At 40.2% G+C, this 21,200-nt stretch overlaps 2 protein-coding genes across 2 annotated transcripts; one reads left to right on the top strand and one right to left on the bottom strand.

Annotated features, from left to right (window-relative positions):
• The first annotated feature begins 2,632 nt into the window (after positions 1–2,632).
• On the top strand, positions 2,633–13,875 carry prmt9 (protein arginine methyltransferase 9). The gene is made up of 13 exons (XM_062387593.1): positions 2,633–3,001; positions 3,827–4,026; positions 4,413–4,561; positions 4,722–4,958; positions 5,130–5,297; positions 5,389–5,491; positions 6,214–6,323; positions 6,440–6,632; positions 7,409–7,592; positions 9,588–10,278; positions 10,393–10,546; positions 12,706–12,828; positions 13,195–13,875. The coding sequence occupies exons 2-13, from the start codon at positions 3,829–3,831 to the stop codon at positions 13,426–13,428; spliced, it is 2,544 nt and encodes an 847-aa protein (XP_062243577.1). The 5' UTR covers positions 2,633–3,001; positions 3,827–3,828; the 3' UTR covers positions 13,429–13,875.
• tmem184c (transmembrane protein 184C) lies at positions 13,860–20,106 on the bottom strand. Its single transcript, XM_062387594.1, has 10 exons — positions 19,494–20,106; positions 18,774–18,904; positions 18,653–18,689; positions 18,287–18,492; positions 17,326–17,400; positions 17,116–17,209; positions 16,655–16,767; positions 16,442–16,541; positions 16,118–16,289; positions 13,860–16,017 (listed from the first exon to the last, which is right to left on the bottom strand). Exons 1-10 carry the CDS (start codon positions 19,617–19,619, stop codon positions 15,707–15,709), a joined length of 1,365 nt encoding a protein of 454 aa, XP_062243578.1. The 5' UTR covers positions 19,620–20,106; the 3' UTR covers positions 13,860–15,706.
• Between the last annotated feature and the right edge of the window lie 1,094 nt (positions 20,107–21,200).

Below are 21,200 nucleotides of genomic sequence, written 5' to 3'. Positions count from 1 at the left end.
CATCTGCGTGCGTGTAGCACAACTTCTGACCAAGAGTTGCAAAGTCAGATCAGAGAGCGTTCCCTCCACTCCACTTCCTGCTTCGCTCAGCTGCGCCTCCAGGCAGCTCCACGTCGGAACTTATATCAATACCTCTTATTGGTTAGAGCAGCCAATGTATAATCACGTGAGGGAGTTTGATAGATAGTTTGTGAGTTGTTTCATAAATTTAACACATAGTAATTTGTTATTGTATTGTCCTTTGTAAGTTTGTTTGTTAAATTAGACAAAAAGTTAGTAAGTTTGTTTGTTTGTTTCTTGAGAAATCAAATAGCTAGTAAGTTAGTTATTTCTTAAATTAAACAAAGAGTTAGTTAGTTTGTTGTTTGTTTTTTTGTTTGTTTATTGAGTTGGTTTCTTTCTTAAGAAAACAAATAGCTAGTAAGTTGGTAAGTTAGTTGGTTTCTTCTTTCTTTCTTAAATTAAACAAAGAGTTAGTTTGCTTGTTGTTTGTATTTTGTTTGTTTATTTGTTTGTCAAACACTTAATAAGTTAGCTAGTTAGTTAGTTAGTTATCACAACTTACCAACTGGATTAAAAATAAATAGAGTTTTTTTCCATAATTTCAAAAAACAAGATCAGCCCGTTGTGTCCTTGTGATTATGTTTCTTTTAAGTCTTTTAACCCAAAAGTAAAATTATAACATTCCACAGCAGCGCATAAAATGGGAAACATTGCTGGTTAAAAACACATGGCTTGCACTTGTCCATATTGGAAACTACGTCATAATTTGTGCAATGTTTTTATTTATTGTTATGATTATGTGTATTATTATCATTCAGTATTTCTGAATATTTTCATAATTTCCCTGCTATCTGTGAATGACTTAATCACTCGCATATTTAGACATAAGAAACTCAAAACAGCTGTTGAAATCATATGGACAAAATATATCATCAATGCAAGGATGCACACAACAGCAGCACATAATATTATTAACAATACTAATGACGTTTTTTTCCACTCTTACTGTTGGGTGGAGAGATAGGTAAGTTTAAAACACCTTTCACAGAACAAATTGCTTCACATGATGAATAAACAATACACATATACAGCAGTAAGACAGCGACATAAAATACAACAGAAGAAACATAATATAAGTTTCAATCAGTACAATACACAATGTGCGACAAAGGCCAGTTTTAATACATGACATTTAAAGCTTTAACAATCATCATGATCATGAGGATGAATCCCAGTGAAGAAATCCCATCATTATTATATAAATTCATATATTATTATTTGTGTTATCTTTTTCTTTTCTTATTATGAATAATGGAACTCCAATCACCGCTGACTCGCACATACCTGAAATAAATTAATTAATTCAGAGCTGAAAAAGTTCAACCTCAGAAGGTCAGTCACTAAACAATAACGTTTACCGATGAATTATACGGATAATCATATGCACCATATGATCATCAGATACAGAGGAGTACAAAATACAGTATAATACAGTATACAGTAAACTACAGTAGTTCTGCTCACAGTTATATTCTGTTGGACAGTCTCATTAAGATCAACACAGATAGTTGTTAGGCTTTAAAATCAGTATCTTAAAAAAACAACCATCAATTTGATTTCACTTGTATGCCATGTTTCTGTTGACATTAAGAAAAGAGATACTGTGGGCAGATGGGTGTTCTCTTCCTGTCTGAAGGTGGGGCAGTGAACTATGTTGAGCTCTTGTACTCTTTGATTGTGCCTTATTGCTTCTTTAGCTCCCTCAGAGGAGGACACTTTTACTTTGATGCAGTTTGTGAATTAAACTGAGATCCACGCGATTCAGCAAAACTCAGATCAACTTTGCTCTTTGTCAAACCTGAGAAACACAAAACTGAAGAAATAAATCCACAGACGGAAACAGACACTGCTCCTTCAAAATAAAAGTCCAGGTCTTGTATGATGTCATAGCTGCTGACACAAATTCTCGTAAAGTTACGACCTTGTTCTCACTGTGGCCAAAATCTGATGAATAGACTCTTCATTGTTGTTGAATATCATTTTATTTTGTAAATCTGTGAGTTTATATACATACAGGTTTGTTAATCCAACATGAAAAGTTTATTTGTGGTGAAAGTTGATTCAAAATTATATAATAAAAAAAAGAGCCACTGGATCACTAAGGGTCATGTTTCTTTATTGAGTTAACACATAATAAATATTGTGTGACAGCAGTATTTCACATAAAGTACTATTTCACTGTGATAGATTATTATGTTATTTTTATTTATTTTTTTCTGCTTATTGTTGTAATTACATACAATATACATTATAAGGTTTTGTCATATATCATTTAGTGTTGGCCACAGTTTCAGGTTCAGCTCAGTGAATGGAATTTGAAATATATTATTTCACATCAGGAGATCATGCAAATCTATTTAAAGAGAGATTTAACATAGATACTGTAGTGTAAATCAATTATATTGTTTCCACCAGATATTCTGATAAACACCTTTATATTTAGAGATCAGACAACATCAGTCAAATACCTTTAATGTGACATTTCTCAATTTACAACGTGGTCACCTGTAGATCAATGTATCCTCACGACCCGGGGGGGCGGAACCATATCGCTCGGTCCATATTCGTATCGGAAGGCTTAATCGCACGGACTCGCCTCTGGTTGAACGGTAGCTGCATCTTCATCCTCAGCAGAGATGTGATTGTGGTTGTTTTCAAACAACCAGCGTGTAGATGCAACAGGGATACAAATCAGATATGTCGGTTTCGTGACACGCGGCTGAGTTATCGCTGCTTTGTCTCTGTTGTTTTTATTACCATGTGAGCTAACTGTTAGCATCCTGCTGCTGGAGGAAGAACCGCTCGGTGCGATGCTAACGGCTGAAGCGCAACGTTGACGTCTGTGTGTGTGTTCGCGGGATAAACACGCAAATAGATGAAATAGAAACGAACGTGTCTTTCTCCGCAGTCTGCAGCCGGTGATCTGACACCTCTCACAGTAAGTCCTAATGCAAGTCGTGTCTGTGAAGAGACAAGCAGCTCTCAGTCGGTCTGTTGTGATTTGATTTGTTTTTTAATTAACTTTTTTTAACTGGCTTGGTAAGGTTAACTCTTCATGTTGATGTTATTTTTTAGAATTATTATGACTTTGAAAAGTTAGGACATTAGCCGAAAAACATAACTGTGATAATTATTGGGAATGTCAGTGATAATAATTAATTAAGTCAAGTCATCCCATAACTTTTACTAATAAAATCCATAATTTTACTTTTATAATTCTGACCTCATATCTTATAATTGTTACTTCTTATGTAAACGTTTTGTATCTGTTGAAATACAAGGTTTGTCCCCATATCTCACAATTTGAAAAACAAATATTATTCGTGAACGGATTACTGTATTTTATTTTCTTACTCTTCATCTGTTTTTGTTATATTTTTTTTTCCTCCCAGAAGAAACTACCTTTCATGGTTATGAGCTGAACAGTACAATGTTTTTAATGGAACGAGGGCTGTGGCTAATTATCATTTTCTTATCCAATAACTCTTTGGACTATTTTCTCTGTCAATAAATAGTTTAGTCTGAAAAAAAAAAGAGTCTCATGATATCTTGTAAAATTTCCCATAATGTTAAGCCAAGAAAAAGCAGAGAAATCACCTAATTGAGAAGCTGGGACTTTAAATTTTTTGGAGGTTTTGCTTAGGAAGAACTCAGACTTGCAGGTTTTTCGGCCTGACTAGTTGCTAAAGCTCCGTTTAGAAACTTTAAGTCCTGGCTCTTATAAGGCGTCTCAAGCTTTACTCGTTGTTTGTATTTTCTCTAGGGATGCCTAATGCCAGTGCAAGGCCGAGGCACAGCAGGAGGACCAGGAGGCGCCGCAGAGAGGACCCAGCCAGGAACGAGCTGGTCTCGAGTTCCCTAGAAAGTGCCCAGCAGTGCCTGTTCAACCAGGACTATGGAACGGCGTTTGTTCACTACCTCCTGGTCCTCAACCTTGCACCCTTGTTTAAGGACATTGCAAAGGTGATGACTGTTTGCTTTACTCACAAGTCCAGTCTGTGTGCACAATCACTGCACTGATAACACAAAACCACAATCGTACAGTCGTTTGCTGTGTGTGCGATCGCTTGTTCTTTCCTTCACTGCTTTCGCTAATACTAATATAAGTAATTCACAATCATGATTTTTCATCCCTAGTTATAGATGTTGAGTCAATTAATGATCATTTTATATTATGTAAAATGCAAAGAATTGCATTGTGGGATTGCCAGAGTGTACTTTTATCGATTTAAGGGGATGATATAGTGGATACATTTGAACACATAATGTAGTGAATATAGCTCATGGTGATTTAAGAGTGTTCGGATTTTAACTGCGTAACTAAAACTTATGTGACATCTCTCTTCCAGGAGTCCTTCAGGTTCACTCTGTTCAAATGGGCAGAGGAGCTGGACTCTGTAGGACGTATCCAGGAACTTTTTGACTGTTACGAACAAGCACTGGAGCTTTTCCCTGCGGATGAGGTCATCCTCAACAGCATGGGTGAACAGCTGTTCAGGTGGGCTCCTGCACTGTGGGGAACGTTCATGTTTGCACGTTTTTCCCAACACCTCAACACTACTTGTAATTCCAGGGCGTAATTCAGTTTTGACATTAGTAAGATAAAGCATCTGCTCGTGGGTTTTTGTCTTTGTTTTGGCTCCTCTTTGATCATCCAGGATGGGATTTAGAGACGAAGCTGCAGGTCACTTCCACAAAGCCCTAAAGCTGAGACCGGATTACCAAGAAGCCCGGGAGAACTTCTACCGTGTGGCCAACTGGCTGGTGGAGCGCTGGCATTTCTTAATGCTCAACGACCACAGGAGGAACCAGAAATACCAGCAAGCCATTCAGAAGGCGGTTCAGAGCGGCTGCCACACTGTGCTCGACATAGGCACTGGCACTGGGATCCTCGGGTGAGAAATGTTCTACGAGAATTTGGAAACTTTTGGGTTTTTAGGTTTTGTCGTGACTTTTATTTAAAAGTTAGAGCTTGAATCTTCAATTCTTTTTTGCTACAGCTAGAATTCAACCTGTGTTTTAACGTACATATGTTCTTGTACTGATTTCCTGTCCTCTCTGTAAAGTATGTGTGCTAAGAAGGCCGGGGCTGCCGAGGTGTACGCCTGCGAGCTGTCGAAGACGATGTACGAACTGGCCTGTGAGGTGGTGACGGCCAATGGAATGGAAGGCAGCATCAAGATCCTTCACATGAAATCTCTGGAGATGGAAGTGCCAAAGGACATCCCCCACAGGTGCAGTGTGGATTTGATCTCACAGACTCCGCATCTGCTTCTTCGTTCGAGCTGATGTGAAATATATACTCGTGTGCTTTGTTTCTCTCAGGGTGTCCTTGGTGGTGACGGAGACGGTGGATGCAGGATTGTTTGGAGAGGGCATCATAGAGAGTCTCATTCATGCCTGGCACCACCTCCTGCTGCCTCCAAAGGTAACTTCAGTTTTTCAGCACAAACGCATCTTTGTCACTGACGCACAGACCTCTCATGGTCATGAAGATCCTGAAAAGGTCACTGTAAGGCTTAATAAATATATTAAAAACAGGTGGTGGGTGGGCGCTTGGAGAATCCAGGGACCAGGCGATGTAATGTTTTGGTATCATTATACATAATTTATTATTTCAAACAGAGAAAGATTTCAAAGTTTCTCTGTAAAAAGCTGCTTTGCAAACATTTAATTTACCCGCAAGTTGAAGACAGGTCTTGGGCAAAATATCTCTTGGTACTCTGGTTTAAAAGATGTGCAGGTTTCACCTAAACCACTAAACAAAGTTAAATTTGTTATAAAGTAGGTAAATATAAATGTATATATAATACTTCCCCTTTAAGCGATAGAAATTCAGTCCAATATTCATGGCACGTTGAGAGGCAATAGATGTTGTGACAGGATGTTGGTTCAGTATTTATTTGGGCCATAGTCTACCTCTGACAACATATAGGTTTAGAGGTCGTTTCACCTTTCTGTGTCCAGCAGATGTGCCATTTCATTTCTTTCAACACATATAGCTACTGCAGTAACTGCAAACAATAGTGTGCTTGTATTAGTTTCTAACCAGAAACCTGCCAGTGTTCAGTTAAAATGCTTGTTGCATTGGTGCCATTAAAGAGGCCTAATGTGCTTAATCATTAAAATCAAGTATTTCTTTCCCTAAAGAGAGGTGAGAATGAATTCAGGGAACAGTCTGCGACTGGACGGGTCATCCCTGCTGGAGCCACTGTGTTTGGTATGGCTGTCGAGTGCAGTGAGATCCGCCGGCATCACAGGTAGGCCTCCATCTCTGTATTCTGTGTCAGATACGACGTGTTTTACTGACCAGTTCTTTTGAAGCATCAGTACAAGTTGTCTGAACCTCATATGTAAATTGTTTGTCTGTGTACAGACAGTGTGTGTCAGAGGTGGGAGGTCTGTCCATGGCTGCAGCCGGGCAGCTGCGGAGTCCAGTGAGCTGCAGCACTGAGCCAGACGACTCCATGGAGCCATACACCACAGAGAGACTGAGCCGCCTGCCAGAAGGATACAAATCTCTCACAGAGCCTTTCACAGCCTTCAACATCGATTTCAATAATGTGCAGGTGAGCAAAATATGACTGGGCTCTGTGTATATGTGTGTTCTACCAATTTAACCAAGTTTTGACTTTATTCCGTGTGTATTTTATGGCTGGTGTCAAGTAGAATAACGTAATATTGAGACAAATATTTATTGTCCTGACCACATGTCTGTTAGTCCCATGGAACTAATAAACCAACTTCCTCACAGCCTGAAATATTGCAAACAAGTGGCCTCTTATTATTCAGCTGGGTGCCTGCAGGACAATCTGATTTATGAACTCCAGTTCACATCTGGCAGATTGGAAACATTGCATTTGTCTCGTAGGCAGGTACCTGCCGGACGATTTGTTGATACTTTACATTTATTCCCTCACGTGAAGACTGGACTTGCAGGAAAATGTAGCCTTATTACAGAATCCTTATCACAGAGCTGTGAAACAGTCCTCAGTCTGTGACGCAAACTCCCTTTAGCAGAGAGGTCTGGTGAATCGAATAAACCCAGTTTAAGTTTAATCTCCTGAATGTGGGGGATCCTGATATTTTCCTCACCTTCCCATTACTATTTATTTTCTGTGGTTTTGATGTAGTTTTGGTGATTTGCAACGAGCCAGTGAGGTTGGATTTGACTGTGTAAGCTTTGGGTAACACAAAGAAAACATATTGGTCTGATCAGGCTGGACATATATATTCAATATTATTTATATAAATATGTAAGACTGAAACAACCCGATTTTTTGTATGTGTCTGTAACTTTGCTATGTTGTCGTTGTTGTTGTTGTTGTATGATGGTGACCTGTAGGACCTGGAGGGTCTGAGCTCCAGGGAGGTTCAGGAGCTCTACCTGCCCGTCATCAAGGAGGGGGAGCTGGATGCTCTGGCCGTGTGGTTCCAGCTCCACCTGGATGAGGAGAGCAGTCTGTCTACTGGGCCTCAGGAGGACACCTGCTGGGAACAGGCCATCTATCCTTTCCACAGCACCACGGGTAAGATCCCCAAGTTACACCAATAGAGACACAAGAGACCACATTTATAATTTTATATATTTATATATTTATATATACAGATTATAGTTTCAAACTTCTGGCGAGTCGGATTCTAGTTTAAAACAAAGCTTGTTTATATATCAGCCTGCCTGTATTCTCTACTCCCGTCTGTCATGCACTTCCATGTTGTATCAGATGAGGGCAGTGTTTGTCATATCTTGGATTCTTTACCTTTTAAACCTGACTTGTCAGTAATGACAGAGATACTCTGAGGTTATACTGTAGCCCAATCATTACTACTTTTACTATTTTCTGGGAATTGTTTACTGTAAACCACGATTGCACATATAAATGTAGCTTGTTAAAAATCTGATAAAATATGGCATTTTAAAATAAAGACCCAATTAAAATAATATATATATAAAAAATTAGAAATACCTTTTCCACATTAGTATAAAACTAAAGCATTTATGAACTATGGCAATAAAGCTATTATTTACATTATAGTTTACTGTAGTTACTATATTGATATAGACCATATGATTATATTGACTTTACCATATTTATCTTACTATAATATATAAAAAGCTATAATTTACCACCAAAGAAAATATACATATTTTTTATTTATATTTTATTTGACAGGAAGGTCCCACTGAGGGAGTCCTGGTCAATATGGGCAACAGTGAAATAATAGTTTCAAATATAAATACAAATAGGGACAAATATATAAAACATACTAATACACATATTAAAAACAGAACAGAAATACAAACATACAGGAATCAATGGCAAAAGTGAATCATTGAAAATAAAAACCATGTTTAATCTAACCTATGAAACTTTTTTTTTTTTATACATTTTTAAACATGCCAAGACCAGGTAACGAATTTCAAGCATGTGGTGAATGAAACCAGAAGTCAGATGTAATCATTGGGATCTCAGAATCGAAAGCCTTCAGCATTCTTCAATTGTTTTAATTATATCAAATTAAAGTTGCCAAATTTCCTAAAGAGCTCTCCCAACTCTTTGCTATGCCATAAGAGCCAGGCAGCTGTGAGCGTAATACCTGCTGACACGAGGTGACATGTTCCAGTTGGCAACGTGGTGCCTCCTCCCGCAGACAGAGCTCGGCAGCGTTTCCCCCGCGCTGCTAATTGGCTCGGGCAGCGTCGGGGGAGCCGCCACCTTTCCCGGTGATCACCAACATCCGCTTCCCGGCCGCGGTGACGTGTGTGCCATGATCGCCTGTGACACGCTTTAGTGTTCATGAAATTCTTATAGGCAATAAATATGCATTTCTCCCAAATGCCTCTGATGAGCGGCGCACTGACATGAAGACATGAACAGATGTTATTCCTGTAGGAATCCTTTCTGCGCGCCCCCCCCCCCCCTTCTCCCCAGTCCCCTGAATCTCATTTCTCCGTGGGGTTTGCTCTCCCTTCCTCTCCTCTTTGCTTTCTGTATTTTCTTTTCCCCTCCGCCTCCTCACTCTATTTCTACAACGATCTAAAAATGTTATGATGGACTCCTCTTTCATTCCAGTTCAAAACTCCAAATGTGTTTATATTAAATTATGAATAACTATTGTTATTATCGTGAGTTTTCATTGTTAATTATTTCTACTTCTGTACAGCAGATGTAGCCATTTAGTTCCATCCATGTAACTCCAGGGTTTGATATTTTAAATATTTCAACGCATGTGCAGATACAATACATGATATTAGGTATTTACCCCAAAACAAACTTTATGTTCAGTTATACAACAACAATTTAATAAACAAAAAAAAAAAATGTATATCTCTAGTTGAATGATAAATGAACTATAAATCTGACCAAACATCCAACAACTTTCAGCACTTGACAGTATGAAGAGTTGCCTCTGTGGGCATTTCTCTTTTTACTGGACCAAGAAATGCTTTGATTTAAAACCCACATCTTACATTGTTCCATTAAAATCCGGTCTGGTCAATTGTTTCCTTTATTGTCCCTCAGGTTTTGTCCTGAAACCCGGAGACAAGCTGATTGTGGAGGTCTCCTGCCGAGACGCCTACCTGAGGCTCTGCAGCGTCGCCGTGTTGAGAGACGACCACGAAATCCGTCTGGACAAGCGTCACGACTCGAAGATCTCTGGGAATCCCGTTTCAGTCCCAAACCCAGAAGCCGAACTGTGCAGCGCATTAGCGTGCCTTCAGACCGGCCAGGATCCCCCCAAAGACTTCTGCATGCTGGAATGTGCAGAAATGGCCCTGGTGAACAATGAGGATTACCACCACAAGTTTTCCAGTGCGTTTGGGAAACTCATATCTCGGCTGAAGGTGAAATGCCAAGGTGTTCAGTCGGGCCAGGGTGACCCAGTTCCTCCCACAGACTCCAGTGACCTGCTGTACGTGCTGGACGTCTCGGAGGGCTTCTCCTTGCTCTCCTTCATCGCCGCCAGTCACGGTCACGTGAAGGCCTACAGCTCCGTGGAGAAGAAGAAGCAACAGGAAGTGCTGAAGAGACTGGCTCACTCCAACAACATCCCAGAAAAGCATCTGGAGTTCTGGCTCAACAACGTGGACGACGAGCACGGGATGCTGAAGAGGCCGTCCAGGGAGAAGCTGTGGACTGCCATCATCCTGGACTGTGTGGAGACCTGTGGCCTGATCCGACAGAAGCTGATGGAGAAGGCCTCACTGGCCAGGTAAGAGGAAGTGGCATACATGTGGTTGTGTTTTTGGGTTATTAAATTTATGGTAGTTTTGTATATTTATGGATACTATTTTAAGACACTTAACCATGTGATGAACTGCACCAGGTGTCTGCTGGAGGAAGGAGGACACATCTTCCCACAGAGGATCAAGGTCTATGGGATGTTGGTGGAGTCGGACATGTTGCTGCTGGAGAGCGCCGTCCAGGGTCAGGAGGCGACACTGGGATTCAACATCGCTCCTTTCATCAACCAGTTCACTGTAAGTTTACCAACGTACAGATAGCTGCTGTGTATCCACATTCACTTATTTATGATATATATATTTGATAACATGAGGTACTTTGTTGTTAGTTCAGCCAATCCACATGCAAACAGTAACAACACTGACTGATGTGTAAGATCCCTGTTAGTGGACGGCTGGTTTGCTAAATGAAACATCGAGGCCTTACTCACTGCATCTGCTATAACTATAACTTATAAAAAATAATATTTTAAAATATGGTCAGCAAAACAGGTTTTTCCAAGCAGGACTGTGAAAAAACTAACATGTTTACTGGTTTCATCCAATAAAACTGCTTTTTTAAAACTTGGTCTTGTTAGTCCTCAAAAGGCAGAGTTGGGTGACATTGACGTAAGTCACATGTATTCTTTATATACCATATATTGATCTTCTTTGTACATTAGAACTGATTAATACTGACAAATATAATAAAAATAAAATGTATTCACCTAGTTAATGGGAAATAAAAGCTAAAATTGTAAGATCGTGTAAAAAGGACAAATTGGCTGATATATTGGTGTCACTGGCATCAGTCGGGCTAATGTTTATCCACTTTATATCTGCTATATTACTATTAAATTGTTAATATTCACACAGTTTTGACTTTCTTAAAATTGAAAAAATCTGAATATTAACTCAATTTTAAGATTTCTTTGACTGTAGAAGGCATTTCAGTATACTTATAGAGCCAAACAAACCGAGTGCTCATACTTCTGTTCACCTTGGAGTCTGACTTTTTATTATTATTTCAGTATCAAAATATAATCCAATATTAAATAGTGACTTTAAATGAGATCTTGTATTTGGAGGCGTCTCGTTTAATTGAAAGAGAATCCCATTGAGCCCTTACACAGTTATTGTTGAGCCGAAACTTCTCCAGTCTTCAGAACACGAGTTTGAAAAAATCTTCCCATTGTAACATCTCGGGCCGCTCGTCTCTCGTATTCCGTCTCATGTTCCTGATGCAACCGTCAATCTCACGCTCCTGATGCAACCGTCAATATTGACAGGCTTCACACACACTACGCTGTGTTTGTGCGCTTGCATCATTCACTTTCAAATTCCGTGGATTAGGTGCAAATGTGTAGCCCGAGGTGTTTGTTAAATATGATTGGCACGCGGCGCGATGCAATAAAATTGTCTCAGGTTGTATTTGACTGGAGATGATCAGACGGACTCTGATTCCAGTGGCTTTGTTTTCTACCTTGTTCAGTTTGTGTCGAGTGGAACAAGGTATTCACGAGGTCCAGGCCCGAGTTTACTGCTGTTTGATGTGTGTTTCCCAGCTGGTTTACAGAAGCTGCAGAAAATCCCTTTGAATTCTCTTCCTTTATTATTTGGTCTGTTAGTTATTTTTTTCCCAGGATCGTGTTTGTGATCTAATTTCTCAGGCCCCACGCGGGATGGTCGTTTGCTTTAACAGATGTCGTCTTTGAAGCCCTCTGTGGAGGGACCTTTTCTGGCACAACTGTCACACAAGGCACAACACACAGCTCTGCCCGAGACATCCCTACCTGAATCCATCAGTACACATTACATCAAGCACATGAGAACGCGGGCGCCAAGGTCTACACAACTGTGACAGGGAGGAGGAAAGATTCTTTTGTTTTGCAGTGAAGGAAACCGTGACACCTTTCCGTGCCTCCACTTTGATTCCTTCCTCTGCGTTTTACATCTGGTGCCCCGCAGCCACGGCCTCTTTAGTCAAGTTCGGCGGAGTTTGAGGTGCAAGATTAGTTTCTCAGCATCAATCAACCATCGAGTGATTAACCACTGACACTAGCTGTTAAGAGCTAATGTGGATGAAAGCTGGCTTGTGAGAAAGTGAGCCTACATCAATTGTGAGTTAGCTTCTTCACCTTGTTTACATTCAAGTGTTCCTCTGCCTTTTTTTGATCTTTTTTAATAGCTATACGTCTATGAGTTTTAAGAGAACAAATATGGTTTTCTAGAGCCCGACCAATATAGATTTGCGTGGTGGATAGAGATACCAATGTTTAGGAGCAAACAATTGACAAAGAAATGTAATTGAGGCTTGATATTTTAAACTTTATGTCTGAAAGGGTCATATCAGCCAATTTGTATTAGTTTGCTGCAAAGAACCTGCTAACATTGTTGTAATGTCTCATGTACTCCAGGTCCCAGTCCACGTGTTCCTGGATTTTTCCACTCTGGAGTGCAGACATCTCAGTGAGTCTGTGGAGCTCTTTGTTCTGGACCTCATGGACGCCAATGCAAACTACTCCAACAGGGAAGTCAAGGTAAGGCCTCCGTTGGAACAGGTTGATTGAAATGAGTATAATAAAGATGTTACCTGTGAAGAAGAGCTCTAGTGGAAACAGTGTAGAAATAAATGTTCAAGCTTTGGGTCAGAGACACTCTTCCAAGCACGAGGGCATATCATCTCTTTCAGAAATTTCTGAAATTCAAAGTTATATTCTGTACCTCTTTTTTTTGTGCATCAAAATATGTTTCTAACACTGATCACAACCTTTAGTTTGACCTTTAGTCACTCTTACGCCTCTTAACCTGATTTAAAAATGACTTAGAAGTGACTGGAATTGAAAATTAGACCTTGTCCATGATCCATTTAGTATCTTGTTAACGCCCTGATCCATGTTGTCCAGGTCAAGGCTACATCCTCCGGCAGAATAACAGCAATTCCTTTCTGGTACCAAATCCACCTGGACCAGGAGATCAGCATCAGCACCCTGAGCAAGAACTCTCACTGGAAGCAGGCGGCCGCTGTGCTGCAGCAGCCCCTGCAGGTACAGGCTGGAGACTGGGTCCTTCTGGCTGTGAAGCTTCACAAGAGCACCATCTCCATATCAGCACATGTAGTCAATGAGCAGACTCAGTAATAACCCGGTTGTAGCTTCATTTTAGATAATTGTCACAAGCGCTATAGGGAAATGCATTAAATTACTATGCATTCACTTCTGGGTATTGTTAAATACCACAAGAGGATTTCAGTGTTTTTTTTTTTAAATAAATGTATTATCAGTCTCTGTTCTGAGATTGAGTAGAAACCTGCATGACCCAAAGCTGCTCCGTCACAACCATTTAGAAAGTTCAACATTGAACGTTCAAGTCCTGTTTTTATTTGTAAATTGTTCCGGGTATCAGGACATTTATAGTTTATACTTATATATACTATTGTAAGTATATAATATAAATATCATAGTTGTCACCTGATTTCAGTTGATTTTGTAAAGAATGTTTGTGGGTATAAATAAAAAAAGGCAACAATAAATGTGGCAATTTTCTTAATAAATGGAAAACATGAGCAAACTGTAGTTAATCTGATTTATTGACGAGACAGAAGATGAATTCAAATTAACCTGTGGAACAAATTCCTCTGTGATCCTGACAGTTTTATGACAAAACAAGAAATAATTCACATAAGGCAATGCAGCATGTTTCAGCTGGACACGGACCAGGATGTCGATATCATACATTTTACGTATTTACTGACACATCAACCTGATATCCACTGTACATCAAACATGTCAATATCCCTGCACATATCCATGTAAGTCACAAGATACGCTAAGTAGAATCTATAGGTAAAATCAATGGCTTAGGTGCAAAGTTCGATAAAAGGCTAAAAGGTGGATGGAGAACCTCTTCACATATTAACAGATGAATGTAGTGGATAGATTAGTTCCATGAGCACATAGAACAAGAAGTCTGTCCGTGCATTAAAGCATTGATAGGAATTTTACTAGAATGTGCTTGATTGTACAGTTTCATGCTGAATATGTATATTGTATTAATACTTGGACTGTACTCCTAGTATCTAATAAAACCCATAGAAAATACACTGTATTGATACAGACACTGTAATGATGTCACACTGTCAGTAAGGACACGGTTTCTCCAGTAGGAAGCTCAAATCCTAAGTTTATCTTTTCCCACTGATAAAGTTAAATCTCTACTGTGCATCTTAATAACTTGGTGCTTCTGCTCTTCTCACCTGTTCTCTCTGGGATAAACAAACACAACAGACAAACAATGAAAACAAAAACAACATAAAGTGTCTTAGTAAGGTGTTGAGCCTCCAAAACAGCTTCCATGTGCTTTGACATTGATTCCACTATTTCTACTGGAGGGTGATCGCCCTTCGTATTATTCTCCCAGGTTAGTTGTGTTTATAATCTGGTCACCGCAAAGGTCATAGCATACGAGTCACATCATTTTCGTTCACGTCAAAACATCCAGTACCTGCTCAGCATCGTTATACTTTCACAAAAGCATTGGTTGTTTCTGAACTACTTATCTTATTTTTCGAATTCCTCTGTGTCTGTGGCCCTCGCAGGACAATAATAAACACGACCAATCACTTCATCTGGACCTGCACATGCTCTCACAGCAAGTTAGTGAGTGACTCGTGGAAAAATTAGCTTCTAGCAGTTGTGCGATAATGTGTTTAAGAGCTTTGACGGGGGGGGGAATGTATGTGTAGCCTGCTCCTGCTTTTTCCAAGATTACTAACCCTTGCTTTAATTTCACTATAATGCTTATATACTAAATCAGAATATTCAGAATTTTTCCTTGAACTTCTCCATCCTCAACTGGTTAAGTTAAAGAAAGAAAGACTGGTCTGTACACCTAATGTGCTTCAGTCTTCAGACACAATGTGAGGGTAACATTTGTCTTTCACGAGTTGCATATTTCTGTCACATTTTGAGATTTGAACATGAAAGTACTGACACGTAGATACATGCTTCACTGGGACTTCAGGAGTTTTCATGTTGACTCTCACCTTAAGGAACACAACAACACAGACCGGGCTCTTTGGGACACGGGATAAAAGAGACCAACCAGTCTTTCCCAATAAAAGTGGATAAAAACCATTCTGGCATAGCTTGATGAGGCATAATAATATGCAAACTGGCTAAAATGCTTGTTACCTACAAATCATTAAGCCATAACTCCACTGAACATTCACGGAGCTGTCACTGGCAGAGAGGTCCATCTAGCTTTGCCTCTGCTGGCAAACGTCTACAGCTACTTGGCGGATGTACCCTTTGCTGTTGAATCAGTTACGTAATGTCTGCAGGAAAGTGGCAAGGCGTTAATTGGGTCCTGCCCAACCATGTCTGGTAGAGTCTTGGTGACATCAGCTCTGATATTGGGCTAAGTGATCACGATGAGATCTCCCTCAGGCGGGTCTGTGCTTTGGTCGGCCCGGTCTTCTTCCGGGGTGTCTTCAGGTCGAGCTTCATACCCTTCGTCCCATGGGACCGAGCTGAGCCCAGCGGGAGCCGAGCGAGAGTGAGGCGTGAGGGTTCTCCCCAGGCCCTGGTACTGACCGTTGGGCGACACTGGGTCGGATGACGCCTCGGTGATGGCGTCTTGGGAGGCCGACGAGAGCAAGCCAGATCGCTCGCCATCGCTCTCCGCCTCGCCGAAGTAAGACTTCCTCGGACGACCCATAACTGTTCTCCCTGTCAATGACAAACCAAAAGAAAATGTCTGTCCATTCTCCTCAGGGCCAGATATATTTACAAAGCTGTGAAAATACACTATCAGCTACAAGGCACTTACCAACATTGCGGACTTGTTCAGAAATGTCTGCTCTGACATCAGATATGTCCCACATTGCCAAGAAAGAGTCAAAGCACGAGCCCTCCTCAGCCTCCTGGATGTAAGGCTTGTAAGAGAAACTGTAGTGATGGGCAATAGCTGCCAGAAACATCTCCACACATATGATGAAATCCTGAAGGAAACAGGACAGTAGTTGTGTTGTAGTTAGGAAGTCAAAACCAAACTCGGATATCAACTTGTGTGAAAGGAAAAAAAGTTTTCATTTATTCTATTTCCTTACAAATTATTGTGACCTCTTTTTCAACTACACAAGATTTTGCCCACCTGCAATCCAGTAGCGACAGCCTCCACACTTTTCCATTCCCATGTTTGGTCCTTTGAAATGATTCCCACCTTCACCAGCAGAGCAATGAACACGGCTTGCCTGAGAGTTTACAAAGAAAGTCGTCACATCACGGCCCGACACAAAATCTGAATTTCTTTAAAGAAATTATAATTTTTTAATTTTAATAAGTTAAAAAAAAAAAAAGTAATTACCAGAAAGAGACAAACACCACCATCTTCACACACAGGAATTTGCCCACTGGTTTGATTGGACCCAGCTCCTCTCTGAGGGCTCTGTAGAACAGCACCAGGCAGTACATGGCAAACTAGATCAAGAGATGAAAGACAAAACATCAGGCTACTCGCATTTCTTATATAAAGCCTTCTAAAGTACGGTTCTATATAGTCCCATAACAACTAGAATAGGCGCAAGAAAAATGAAGGGAAACAAGATCCATGTGAATAGGTTAACATTTTTCCAGATGAACAACAAAATTGGATCTATTCTTTCTTTGCCCATGTCCCAACCTTCAACCAAGTATTATGGACATTTTATCAGTACTTTTTTCAAGATCCTGCTGACAGACAAACAGACAAACAAACAAACAGGCAAACGGACACAGGTGAAAACACAACCACCTTGTCCGGGGGTAAAAAGACGGTTTCATTATTACCAGCTGTGACATATTGTTGAAGATGACCAGGTACGTCCAAGCATTTGTGGAACTGAAATTTCCTTCATCGTACACTCCACACAGCTCACAGATTCTGGGTGGAAGAATAAAGAGCCACAACCGACATCAATACAAATGAAATGAGCAAAAATACTTTTGTTTGAGTTACAAGAGTTATATTAAGTGCAGTGAACATTTGAGTTTACTTACAAGGCAATCACTGTTGTGACAGGTCTTACGACTGTGTACTGTAACACTCCCAACTTGCATCTCAACAGTAAAACCCTGCAGAACAAACATGTGACTTGAGTTAGAAAGATATTGGCAAAAAAGATTTAAGTTGAAATAAGTGAAGATCTATTGATCAAATACACAAAACACGAATGGTCGTAAGAAATATGGTAAATTTGAGACACGTGAGTGAAATTAAAACATTTAATCAATCAACTCAGGAGTTGATTGATCACTTTTTCAGTCATGAGCTTTGAAAATCACGTGCTAAATGCCACACTACTGTAAAGGGTTAGAAATGACAGGGGGAGCATTACAAAATATGTTTAATAGATGACACTAATGCTGATGACCTTCAAGAAATTGTAAAGTGTTTGTTCTCCTTTAGTTTTTAAGAAACAAACTGATTCTTGTATAAAAAAAGAAGAGAAGGAAAATCTCCAGGCAAAATGAACCACACACAGGCACGTTAACCAATTACTGATGTTGCCAGACTGCGGCTAAATTGAGGCTGGTGACTCTCATTGATTTGTTTCCTTCAAGAAAAAATGAACACATTCATCTCAACTTTTGAACATTTCTGAGCCTTGAGACAAAGTCGAACAAACAGCCGCACAAGAAATAAAATAATCACCTCCTATCGCTTAGTCACTCTCATCGTTTCTGAACTTTCAAACCAAAACCTCATTGAAATCCAGTTATACCCGATGGGGTAATGTTGTATAACCTCAGGTTTGCAGAAAGACTCATAATAAAACTGATAAATCCATGATGTTATTGAGAAGTAAGTCAGATCTCTTCATACGAGCAGTCTAACAGGGTAGTTATATAGGAGGACAAAATTAAGTAGCATCCAGTTTAGTGTAAAATTTGCCCACATGGATGATTGTATGTAAATGAAGCCTCCCTTTAAAAGTGATTTATTTTAAAGAGAACTTACTCTCCCATCGGCCATGGTGGGCAGCAACAGAGAGGAGGCAGGTGTTTCTGCTGCTCCTGAACCTCCAGCATCCGCACCAGGCTTGGGTACTGGTTTTCCAGGTAGTTGAGCAGGAAGGTCATGAAGTTGTAGATGACGTAGGCCTCATAGCATTCTCTGCATGTGTCCACATAGATCGCTATGCTGGGGTATTTCAGTGCCAGCCACTGAGAAAGAAAAAGCCGGATCACACGGGGGAAATTATAACATTTTCAAGTAACACGATGCATAAAGCAACATTCTCTCAGTGTTGCTACTTGAGTCAAGTCTCAGCAGTAATTATTGGTGATTTGGTGAATGGATTTGAGTATAAAATATACAACTTACACTGTCCAGGCTGTAGATTGGGACCATCCATAATATTCTATAAAAATCATGAAAACACGTGCATTAAAAAAAGGCTGTTTCTTCTGATCATGGCAGACGACGTGCTTGTCGACATGTTTACCTGATGATAGGTTTCTGAAGCTCCGGCTGAGTGTAGTGAACCAGATGCTGAAGAATGCCCCATAATGATATGGGTATGGTCATGAAGACGAATATCCCAGCAATGAACCATGCTTTGTTGTTTGTACTAACCTGCCATTACATGGAGAGAAACAGTCACCATGTTAATGTGAGGCTGTGCACCTCCAGCACTTTGACCACCCAGATTCTATATTAGCGCTGGAAGATACACCCAAAAATGATATCAAGAAGATCAATAAAGGCTATTAAATTCCATTCAATATTTTCACATCAGTTGATATTGATAATTATCACGATAAAGACAGGTTTTGTTCCTGGGGTAATGTTGTGGTTTTAAACTCTTCTCTGAGGGCAGAGAATGACAAATACAAAGGAATCTGATAAACATAAATTATGTGTTATACTTCCTCAATGCATTCACAATGCATTATATCAATATATATTAGACTTATGTTAACTTTTTATTGAAGAAGATTGTATTATGTTCTTTGTTTATAGTGCCTTTATTTCCCAACAATATGTATAAGTGAGTCATGGGTGCAACATTAAACTGTATATAAGTACAATTTAAGTTACATTTAACCGCGTAAATCTTTCTCTGTATTAGTAAAGTGTCTGTCTATCTATCTGTGTATATATCTGTCTATCTGTAAGTCGAAAACAACATGTACATCACATCAACTGACAGCTGGAGACTGACCGCTGACTTCTGCAGCTCCCAGATGCACAGTGGCAGGACCACCAGCAGCAGCAGGATGTACAGGAACACGACCAGCGGCCGGATCCACCTCCTCCAGTTCCCGCAGGAACACGGTATGTTGCACATCGGGGCCTCCGGAGCTGGCCCGAGGCTCAGCGGCACAAACAACTTCTTCTTCGCTTGTCTGGAAGGACCCTGCTAACGCTGCTCGCTAGCCTCGCATCACAGTCACACTTCCAGCAGATCACCGGGACCTAGAACCACCGCTTCCCTGTTAGAGAATGTGTGTTAACTCGTCCTCCGGAGTTCAGTTTCATTCATGGAGACGATGTAACAGCTCGTCTGACTCGGTCTCACTGAGCTAGGATGCTAACTGCTAGCTGGTCAGCTGTTTGACTCCATGTAAACAAACACAGACGATGACCCTCGGCCCCGGAAGCGTCGAGTCTCTCCGTATCTAACAACGGCTGATAAAACACTAGTCTGACACGTGAACACACTTCCTACACACAAGTTTAGTCTTTTAGATTCAAGCCTTTGTTTGCGTTTGACGGTAAAAGTTTCCAGAAAACTAATTCCTGTTGAGTTGCTACTTCCTGTTATTCGCGACAGAGTCCCGCCCACACCGCTTCTTCCTCTCGTGTTAATTGGCGGGTGGTAAAGGTCCGCCCGTATTCTTGAAGCTGATTGGTTTGTGGGGATGAAGTTGACCAATAGGCAAACAGAGTTGCTTGTCTTCCCCGGTGACGTCATAAACCGGAAGTTGGGTTGCGCCTTAGCTCCATTGAGACCAACAAATATTAAGTTAAGTAACTTCAAATATTTCCCCTGAGACTGCTGATTAAATATTTCCTCCTTTACACATGCAGCTTTTATGTTTTTGTCTTTTTATAATCATACATATATGTATATTTTCATCATATCATTGTATTCTACATTTACAATTACCACCTGTTTACAACGTTACATCTGATTACATCAATTTTATTGTCAATTCTGCCATATGTAAAAGACATAGACTGGACTGAAATGCTGTTTCTCTCTGACCCCCGGTGTAAACATATAAGTAGACAGAATATATAAGTATGCAACATATTAAGTACTGAAAACATAGTCCACAGTACAACATACTCATAAGGCACATGGTGGTTAGGATGAGAGGAGTACAAAGTAAAATAGTGCAAAAATAGATTGAGAGTGCAAAAATACTTCCTGGTAATAACTGTAATGTACACTAACAGGATGGAGTAAATAGCAGTAGTTATAGTATGATAAAAGCATTCACAGTCAAAAAGGTTAAATTACCACATAAAGTGACAGGTGCATGTTTGCATTGAACAAATTCAGTAACAGTTCTTGTTGTTTGGAGGTAGGGGTTGGATGATGTAGACGGGTGGGTGGGTGGGGTGGTGGTGCTAGAATGGTCCTAAGGTGGGTGGGGGGGGGGCTATTGTTTGTGTCTGTGTATATATCTGTTTTTATCATTTAAAAAAATGCATTCTTATTCATCACAATAAATGCATGCCACAGAGGCCGTGCTTTCGCCACCAGATGGCAATGTAAATTAACAATTACTGTGAAACCAATCCAAGCATCAGTTGTAGTAGCAGAGAGTGGGAGGAAAAACAAAAGGAGGAGGTTGTTCTTAAACTGTCTCAGACCTCATGCAGAGTTTTCTCACGGCCGACTTTTCATCAGAAAAGGCAC

The sequence above is a fragment of the Platichthys flesus genome, chromosome 5 (assembly GCF_949316205.1).
Source record: "Platichthys flesus chromosome 5, fPlaFle2.1, whole genome shotgun sequence".
Lineage (NCBI taxonomy): Eukaryota > Metazoa > Chordata > Actinopteri > Pleuronectiformes > Pleuronectidae > Platichthys > Platichthys flesus.
This window is presented reverse-complemented; position numbering and strand designations above follow the sequence as displayed.

Coding starts and splice junctions, on each gene's coding strand:
- prmt9 (XM_062387593.1), top strand. CDS start 3,829: ATGCCTAATGCCAGTGCAAGGCCGAGGCACAGCAGGAGGACCAGGAGG. Junction 5,492..6,213: donor ACCTCCTGCTGCCTCCAAAG/GTAACTTCAGTT, acceptor CTTTCCCTAAAG/AGAGGTGAGAATGAATTCAG. Junction 6,324..6,439: donor GAGATCCGCCGGCATCACAG/GTAGGCCTCCAT, acceptor GTCTGTGTACAG/ACAGTGTGTGTCAGAGGTGG.
- tmem184c (XM_062387594.1), bottom strand. CDS start 19,619: ATGTGCAACATACCGTGTTCCTGCGGGAACTGGAGGAGGTGGATCCGG. Junction 18,493..18,652: donor CAATCTACAGCCTGGACAGT/GTAAGTTGTATA, acceptor TTTCTTTCTCAG/TGGCTGGCACTGAAATACCC. Junction 16,018..16,117: donor TGAACAAGTCCGCAATGTTG/GTAAGTGCCTTG, acceptor TGTCATTGACAG/GGAGAACAGTTATGGGTCGT.